Source organism: Xiphophorus couchianus, chromosome 9 (genome assembly GCF_001444195.1).
Source record: "Xiphophorus couchianus chromosome 9, X_couchianus-1.0, whole genome shotgun sequence".
Lineage (NCBI taxonomy): Eukaryota > Metazoa > Chordata > Actinopteri > Cyprinodontiformes > Poeciliidae > Xiphophorus > Xiphophorus couchianus.
Window position 1 is genome coordinate 4,027,339 of NC_040236.1, and position 9,806 is coordinate 4,037,144.

Below are 9,806 nucleotides of genomic sequence, written 5' to 3' on the forward strand. Positions count from 1 at the left end.
GGTGTAAGCATGTCCAGGGGTGGATGCTTCGGTGTTTAACTCTTCTTTTTTTAGCCGAACTGCATCTGCTTTATGTCTTGGATATTGTTTTTGTAATCCTGGAAACTTTTGCCACCAGGTGGATATGCTTGACGAGCCTCTGGGAGATATGGGGACCCTCGCCGTAGAGTTTGATTGGCCTCTTGAAGCGCCCAATGGCAAGTGGCTGCTGTACCTGACAAAGATTGTTGTTAAAGGAGAATCGGAAATGGATTGCATCCCAGCCGGAGTGATCAATCCGCTTAACCTAACTGTAAGGTTCTGCTATGGCTTTGGTTGAAATGCTTTGTGATTTCATAAATCTGTTGAGTTTTGATTGATCTTCTGGTTACAGCTAAGCTAAGAGAAATAGCCAAAAATATATTTTTAGTACAGAAAAAATAATAATAATTTTTGGCTACTCAAAGCAAATTTTCTCAGGTTGTTGTTATGCAAAGTGATCCCAGCGATCCTCTTCCTCACTAACTTACTAAATCCACAAAAATATCTTCCCATAAAAGACAAGTGGTTATTGCACACAGGAATATTGTTGGTTGGATGTGTTTGTGGATACTTTGTGACCTTTATTTACAGTGTTCAGGCAGGAAAGATACAGAAAGGGAAGGGAGTTAGAGATGCAGAACCTGGAAAGACTTTGGTAGAAAACTATTAGCCTCCTCATAGGGGCACCTGCCATATCATAGACAGTTGCATAGTTAATAGTTTAAGCTAACTGCTGATAGTTTTCAGAACATTTTAAAAATGTTTTAGTGAAAAAAACTCAAACATAAGTACCATGCTGACTTAAATGGGGGTAGGGGGACGAGAAGGCGTGGCAGATTGGTGCAACCAGTAGGAAAACGCGAATCATTAACGTGTGCAACAAATAGACCTAAAGAAAACCCCTAAAGCTATGAAATAAAAATAATGAAAAACTATCAGGAAAGGCACCCACCTGGCACAAAAAGCACTATTGCTCATATTCGTCCCCTGTAAGATTTGATGGGGTGCCCTGGTGCTAACGTCCTCCACCATGCTAACACCACCATGCTAATTTCCAAACTGTTACAACCACACTGATATTAGCATGGTTTTCCCTTTAGCATGCTAACTTTTGGTCGTTACACTCAAACATAATGTGATGCGGCTAATGAAATGAAGAAAATGAAAAGTTTACTTTTGTCTTCAAAAATATATATATTTTATTTTCATCTCTTATACATAGCTAAAAAGTACATAAGATGTAGTTGTGTTGAACCAGCTTAAGAACTCAGGGTAAATTTAGCCCACATGGCTCTGATGCACCTTGCCCACTCATACACAACAATGTTTTTAGAAGAAGTCTAAATGTTAGTGGTGTTAAAATGGTCTCAGAGCCAAACCTCTGTTCAGAAATACTCTTAGGGGGAAAAAAAAACACAAACTGTGTCACCACATACTGACCTCAGAAATCCCCAAATAGAAGCTCACAGTGTCTGCAGCCTACATATAGACAGTGGAAATGACGCTGCTATTCTGAGATGAATTGTCATGAATGGTCATGTTTTTATCAGCACCAGTAATTACCAGCAGCCCTCTGATGTAATGTCTCTGCCTTCCTCCTTTCTTTCATCCACCCTTCTCCCCGAAACGGCTTCCAGTTGTCGGTGGGCCGACCCAGGCAGGCCAGGTCCAAACGGCAGACTGACGAAAACGACACGGAAGAAAAGATTCCTCTCCAAGCCATTGAGCCGCAGGCGGCAATCACCCTGCACTCCCCTCGGAAAAGCTACGTTTTGGTAAGCTGTGCAGCATCAGTGGCAGGTCTCTTCATTTACCCTCATCTGTTCAACAGATGCACTTCTTAAAAACAGAGAATATATTAAAAAACTTAAATAAACGCAACTAATTTATCAGAGGCAGTGTAGCGTTTTATTGCCATGTGGGTAGCTTGGCCTTTCAGAATGAGTGTCTTTAAATTATATAGGCAATAAAAATTCATCTCATCCAGACTTTAACAGAACAGATGGCGATACTCAAAGTACGCAAGTGAACATTCAGTTGTTCATTCGTCTAATAAAGAGTCTTAACTGACTCACAGGGAGACAGAAGCCAAGTATGAAAGACATTAGCTGCGCCTACAAATGTGTGCAAATGGCTGTTACAATCGCAGTGTTTCCATTAAATAAGAAACAGGAACAAAATCACATGACAATAAGTTTGTTCATGTGATAAGTCATTAAAAACCATATCAGTGATGGATGTAAGCAGTTACATGAGATATATTCATAATTCAGCGCTAGCGCTCATCATGTATCAGCCAATCAGAATTGTATCAAAGTATCAATAGAAGCACTTTTTCTGCACATGAGTCACATGATCAACAGCCGGACGTTACCGCTGGCGGAAACCACGAAGAAGAAGATGACAGAAAGTAGTAGGAGGATGTTTTTTTAATGCCACGTGAGCAAACTTATTCATGTGTGGTTTTTAATTGTGTTTCTTGTTTATTGGAAACACAGCAATTGTGAAATTGTGTTTTATTGACATTAACGGAATATAGACAAAGTTTTGCACACGTCTGTAATGGAAACAGAGCCGGAGAGTCACTATACTTCGGCTATCATAAAATTTCTGGGAACCAACGTTTCTGGCTTGGACCTTCAAAAAACCTTTTAAACCTTGAAAGTTGAGGAGCTTTCCGTTCTTATCTGAACCCTCCCTAAGTTCCAGTAGGGCGAAAACACAATGAGCCTCAACTATGGCTACGGCTGGAAAATACGTTTCTTCGGTTTTACAAACAAAGAAGCAGACGTTATTTTGTAAAATTCCACTTACAGGGAGGCGTCTCAACTGCTGGAGCTGATCCAATGGGTTTTTATCAATTTCAAAGTCGGTGCAGATATCGACCCGGATGTTTGTGAACACTTAACACTTCCCTCTCACGTGCAAAATACCTTACTCAGCAGAATCTGATGCAGATAATAATGTGTTGACAACGGTGCCCTCAACCTTGCTTGAATCTGACATGCTGAAAGTCCCAGGGCCCGTGATCTCAACAGACCAACTTGTTTGACACGTGTCAAACTCAAGGTCCGGGAGCCAAGTCCGGTGCCCCACACCCATTTATGTGGCTCTCTAGACTGTAGAGGGCCACAAAATTTGGCAATTGTCCCTAAATATTATTTTATCAATCAAATCAAAGCAGTTTTTTTTTCTGTGATACACAATGTGATTCATACACATATTTCTCATTAGCATTTCTCATCCAGGAGGGAAAAAAGGTTTTCTAACAGACTGCATTAATTGAATGTTACACACTTAGATTTCTGTAAATTGAGAAATAAACACTGATAAGGGCACATATGAATTAAACATGACGTCTTCATTGTGTAAAATTCTCTTTCCTGTCCTGGTGGAATCTCTCCTCCTGCTCATCACTCATTGATCAGATTCTCAGGAAACCGATCCAGATGTGAGAACAAGTCCTGCATTTTGATGCTCATGTTGCTCCATAGTCCAGAAAGTTGACCTGGTTTAGCGAAACCAATGTGATTTTTGGATTTAGCATATCAACATGACCCTAAAACAGTTGAAAAGCCCCAGACAATGTTTTGGCTCTTGACCAGTGTAATCATCAAATCTACACTAAATATGTTGAGAAATCTTCCAGTTCAAACCACAAATCAAACCTCTAAATTCTTGAGGTTTTTAGCCTTGATTCAAAGGAACTCAGGGTTTCAACAGTTTTCTGTGTTTTTCTGGACGTTTGTTCCAGATTTGTGGCAAATAAAAACTAAATGAAACTTATGCTAAATTCTGTATTTAAAAATATGTTGATACCTTTGTGCTGCTGTGAAAAAGCCTTTTCCTCCCTCTGTCCTGAAGGACTGCTCTGTGGGGACGGCGAGATGCGTGAAGTTCACCTGTCCTCTGCTCAACATGTCCAGGACGGCCGAGATTCGGGTCCGCTCTCGCCTGTGGAACAGCACCATGTTGGAGGTCCGCTCACCCGGCCAGATTCACCCAAACCTTTCCACATGCTACATCTTTGTTGTTTAGAGATTGTTGGGTTTTTTTGTTGCAATTGCAGGACTATCCCAACGCTCTGAACGTTCGAGTCAAAGTTCGTGCCACGCTGAAGCTCATCACAGATAAACCAACCATCAAGATGGACGCTCACGATCTGCCTGTACGTGTTGATGATGACAACAATGACACTGTTGATTAGAGAAGTTTCAGCACAGATTAACTTTGGTTGTTTGTATCATTTCTTGTAGCTTGCTGTGGATATAGAGCCAGAGGAAAGTGTGGAGATCCCCTACGAGCTCCCGCTGTGGATCATCATCTCTGCAGCTGTAGCAGGACTTTTGCTTCTAGGAATCATCATCCTTATCCTGTGGAAGGTGAGACTATTCTGGGTTTTAAATGACAATGTAAAAACTTCCATGTTATGTTTTTATACCTGATACTATTATTGTTGCCTATTTATTTCAAAAGGGACAAAGCACATCACATGATATACCAGATTTATTTTCCCCTCTTACCTGCACCAGTAAAGCTTTTATATATCTATACCTATTTATAGGCACACTTCTAGTTTTTCTGTATTTTTGTTTTTCTTCTGTGTGCTCCGGTAACCAAGCAACGACATTTCATTGACACGTTCATTGTTGTGTCTTTGTGCAGTGACAACAAAGTAAGTCTGAAGTCTAATTAGTCATAAGAATCACACCATCAGTGATTATTTAGCAGCCATACTTTTAAGTCAGTAGAAAACGATGTTTTAGACTCAGATGTTCTTACGTTCTCTGGTGTTTCATTGAGAAGCGAACAGTTCCCTGGAAATGAGTCCTGACCAGATGGACTACCAAACGTAACAGATTCATTTGACTGATCATTGCTCTAACCTTCCTCCTGTAACCGCTGCCCCCATTCTGCCCCCCAAACAGTGTGGGTTCTTCCAGAGGGCTAGCAGGAGGGAGATGTATGAGGCCAAAGCCCAGAAGGCAGAGATGAAGATCCAGCCCTCAGAGACAGAAAAGATGATTGAGGACCACTAAGGCCCCCAGGTGTTTTTCCCACAGCACTCACCAATGGGGCCTTTTGGTAAAAACACCCCTCAGAACTGATCTTTCTTTGTTACAGTGCCGGGCAGAAAGAATAAAACCTCCTCGTTTTTTTATTTCAACATTTTGGTAAACAACAACCACAAACTTCAATGTTTTGGAATTTTAGAATTAATAAACCAACGGAAGGTTGAGTACAATTGTGAGGCGAAAGGAAAAATATGATAAATTTTCAATTCTTGCAACAGATTCTCAAATTGCCTGGACTTTGACTATGCCATTCTAACATGCGTAGGCTTTGATGTGAGTCACTCCCGTCCAGCTAGGACTGTATGTTCAGACTTGCTGGAAGGTGAGTCTTCATTTTGGCCTTTGGACCCTCTAACAGCTCCAACCAGCTTCTCTTCAACTCCAGCCAGCTTGAGTAGCCTGGTCACTGACTGGTTGAACCCTTGAGAGCAGAGAGAAGATGATGTTAGCTTCTGCTGAGATGCTAAGACGGTTTTCGCTTTATGTATTAATGCATGTTAAGGCATGTCTGGTGCTTTAACTTTTAAAATGGACAGTTAAGTGTCATTAGTCTGAGGTCCTCACAGATTTCACCTATTTGCTGGTGATTCTGGTTGCTAACCTCTGCAAATACTGGGACTGTATTTAACAATTAAAAAATAATAATATTAAAAACTTCGGGCGTGCTGTGGTGGGGTAGGGGATAGCGCGACCCACGTTTGGAGGCCTTGAGCCCTCGACGCGGCCATCGTGGGTTCGATTCCCGGACCCGGCGACATTTGCCGCATGTCTTCCCCCCTCTCCTTCCCCCTTTCCTGTCAGCCTACTGTCATATAAGGGACACTAGAGCCCACAAAAGACCCCCTGAAGGGGAGAAAAAAAAAACTTTGCAAGTTTTCTGGGGGAAACACTTCATGCCGGATCAACTCCTATCTTCACTGGTTCTCTTTTAGGGGTATTAGAGTAAAGCTGGCGGAGTACTGATCAGCAGCACACTTTTTGGATTTGTAATTCATAAAAATAGAAGATAATAATTATTGAACACCATGAATAATTTCCCTTTCACTTCTCAATTATGTGCCGTTGTGTGTTGGTCATAACAAATCTGAACAAGACACGTTGTTGTTTGTGGTTTTAAGGGGACAAAATGTAAAAACATCCTTGAGTTTGAATACTTTTGCAAGGCACTGTAGTTCTAATAATCTCAGGTGAGGCTCCTTTCCCCACTGAGCTGTCTCTCCCCTCAGCTTCTAATTATTGTAACTACTAAATCTTCCAACTTTCTTTCACGCAGATTAAATAGACTTCCCTCTTGACTCTTTGGGTCCTGTTCTTCACTTTTCTCTCTTTCTTCTTCAGCAGGTTGTCACTGCTAAAAACCTGTTTCTCCGCAGCCCTGTGATCCGTAATCTCCCCTGTCGTTAATCCCGTCTCTCCTGCCGTTTCTGCTCATCTTTACAGCCTTTTCTAAGCGTATTTTGTATTTCTGCTGCTTTTCCTCCGTCTTGCTAGCTTGGGTTCTTCAAGCGAGCCATCTACTACCGGGTAATGCCAAAGCACCGTGGCGTAAGAATTCGCAGAGCTGAACGCTATCAGTTCGATCTGGGATTTCAGCCAGAGGAGCCACAGAAAAAGTACTGGATGACCAGCTGGACAGAGACGCAGCATTGCTACTACTGATGCCTTTGAACCCCTTACTGCCACAGAGAACACTGGGCCTGACTGGGCCTGACTGGGCCTCACTCGGCTGCAAGGACTTCAGTGCATGGACCTACTGTGGACAGTGTATTTCCTGTTTTGTTTTTTTGTTGTTGTTGTTTTCAATTAGTATTCCATTTCCTGAACTTTTTCTGTGCAATATGCTGAACATTTGGAGAGATTGTATTTTTTTGTTGAATGCAGTGTTGTACACTGAAATCCATGTTGCATCCAGAGGTAAACTTTTGTTGTGTTTTTAGGTGTTAACTCTGCATGTAACTTTTCATCTTTTTTTAAATAGGTTTTTCTTTTTCTGTTTTTTTTTTTGCTCAGTCTCTCAACATCTCTCCCCTAAAGGACATGGGGGGAAATGTTTTCTTTTGCGTTACCTTGCAGAGGTATTGCATTCACACACAATACGTTTTTAGTGTATTTAGAAGTCGGATCATGAGGCATCCTGAATACTGAAAGTAATTATGTAAAGTCTTATATCTTCTCTTTTCTTCAGATTAATGCATCAGGTTTCCATCCTTACTCTAAAACATAAACATGACAGAAACTTTCTGTCACGATGGAAAGAAAAATATACATCCAGACTATTTGGACTAATTTTGAGTTATTTTCACGGCACCTGATAGTCGTTTTCACCTGCAGCCCTGATTTTAGATCAATTTTCAACCAGTTTTTTACACCAAAGAGTTTAGAACACATAAACTTGTTTTCACTCAGGATCTTTAAAGGTGTACTTATATACAAATTTAAATTGGGTGTATTTGCAAATTTATTGTGTGGGAACACACAATCTGACGGAATGCAATACTTTTACAAGGTAACACATAAGAAAAAAACTTCCCTTATTGTCCCTTAGGAGGCTCCGTACTTTTGCGCATTGTTGTTGTTTGCTTTTATATAACAGGTCTTGAAGGTCTAGATTTTATATTTTGACAACATCCACTCCGTTATGAGTTGTTGACTGTCTTTGCTTGAATGTCAATGTTGGAAAAGCATCACAAGGTCTGATAATCCTCAGATGCAGGATTATTTTTGTTATATTTCTGGTTTTATATTGCTTATATCATTCACATTTTAATTGTCTCTCATAATTTCCACACCAGGGTTCACCAAATCGGCAGAGTACACTTGATTGTTAATTTATTGCACCATGCTGAGCTAACACGATAAACAGATGCTATGTTGATATCTTAAGTATCTCAAACAGGGAGTCTGAACACTGGAAACTATTTGATTGCAAGGGTGTAGATGACATTGTACATAATAGCGAGTTAAATTGACTGAATAAAAGCATGTTTTTGGCCTTTGCTCTCGTTTTTCCATATGAAACTGTTGACCAACACTGGAACCATGAATTTCAACTGCAGCACTGGACAAGCAGACAATAGTCTTTATGTGTGATAAAATGCCCCTTGGAAAAGTTAGACTATGATAAATCATTTCTGAATTAATTTTTCACGTTTAATGTCTAACTCCCAGAGATAGGAATAAATTTGGGAGCAGCATATTGAGATTCAAAACAAGAAATCTTTCTCATTTTAATGATATATAAATCTTAGGTTGATTTTGATATAAATCTCATATCTTCTAGTCTAAAAATGAAAGATCTTCACAGTAAATACCTCTTGGGTTGTTGAAGTAGAAGAAACGAGAGAAGAAGGATTCAGAGGGGAACCTTTATGCTTTTTAAGAAGTCGTAAACTGTCAGAGGAGCGTATTTTATATACAAAAATTATAAACTTTCTCACCATAATAGGTTTTATGTTTCGTTATTATGTGAAAGTTACTGCTCCTGCCTAGTTCTGGCAGTTAAATGCCTCCATATAAATGTGACCATATATTGTACAATTCATTTGATAAATACATTGTTAAAGGGGAAAAAAATAAAGAAGATAATTCACTCTGGTTTTCTAACTGTGCACAACCCTTAAATGAATACTTTGCTAAAGCGCCACATCTGTTTATTTAAAAACCATCTTATCCAAGATCACTTTTCACACAGTGATCTTGGATATAAGGTTTATATTATAAGCCTATAGCTTATCCAAGCTATCTGTACTAACAGTGTACTTTTGACATTTCTAGAAGCTTGTTGCTATGCTAAGCCAAGCTTTGCAGTCCTGTTACTGCTTTTGGCCACACCCTCACAAGAAGGGGAACCAATCACAGTCGCCGCTCACAGCTGGGATTTCGCCTTTTATTCAAACAAAATTCTGAGGTCGGGTGAAATAAAGCAGAGAAACCAGGACAGTCATGACTGTATCTTAGCCTGTTAAGCTTTTCTGTCAGCGTTGCTGTTGGTGGAGATAAAGAATGTCTCCTCTGTTTTTTGTGTGTTTTTTTTTTTTTTTTTTTTTTAAATAGCAGTCATATTTAATTGCATTTTTATATTGACGTTTTCACAGGTGGTGTAGACTTTTTGTAGCAAAGTTTTTTTTAGCAAGTTCCAAGGTTCTGTAAAAGCACCCAGAAACCAATCATTGTTTTGACATCAGAAAATATAATTTGTACTTTTGAATACTTTAATATTTTCAAAAGTCATTATTTCAGACAGTACTTAACTTGAAGAAACTTTTGACTGAGCAACTTTTACTTGTAGTTGAATAAGACTATCTTAATAAGAAGCTGAGTTGAGTATTTTGTCCGCCACTGGCCACAACAGACCGGAGCACCACTTGCTACTACAAATCTCCAATCAATCCATCTACTTCCTGTTCTGTACTACTATTATTCTTGAGCAAGTTGCCTAGATACTTAGCACCTTTTGATTGAATTTCAAGATTCCTTGGTAGGAATCTTTAGTATACCACAGCTCGACTTGTTAATATTCTGAAGAAGTTCTACAAATATCTCAGTCGTGGGGAGCCTCAGTTTTCCGCAGTGACTCCCGCACATTTTCTGCCAGATTTAGATCTAAAACTTCCTCCGGTGAAGCCAGATTTATTATTTTTTAATTTATTTTACATCCACCTCGACCGCCAGTATTGCTAAAGAATCAATTCCATTTTCATTTTTCAAGTA

At 39.7% G+C, this 9,806-nt stretch overlaps 1 protein-coding gene across 3 annotated transcripts in view; it reads left to right on the plus strand.

The window, feature by feature from the left end:
• itga3b (integrin, alpha 3b) overlaps window positions 1-8,093 on the plus strand; it is a 39,865-nt gene extending 31,772 nt beyond the window's left edge. Inside the window, exons 20-26 of one of the 3 annotated variants that reach the window (XM_028028234.1) lie at window positions 119-292; window positions 1,659-1,796; window positions 3,886-3,999; window positions 4,091-4,189; window positions 4,278-4,403; window positions 4,950-5,106; window positions 6,588-6,726. In XM_028028234.1, coding sequence (XP_027884035.1) covers window positions 119-292; window positions 1,659-1,796; window positions 3,886-3,999; window positions 4,091-4,189; window positions 4,278-4,403; window positions 4,950-5,060 — 762 coding nt within the window. In that variant the 3' untranslated portion in view covers window positions 5,061-5,106; window positions 6,588-6,726. Of the gene's footprint in view, window positions 1-118; window positions 293-1,658; window positions 1,797-3,885; window positions 4,000-4,090; window positions 4,190-4,277; window positions 4,404-4,949; window positions 5,725-6,587 lie in introns of those variants that run through there. The other 2 variants (XM_028028232.1, XM_028028233.1) reach the window with 2 other exon arrangements.
• The last annotated feature ends 1,713 nt before the right edge of the window (window positions 8,094-9,806 follow it).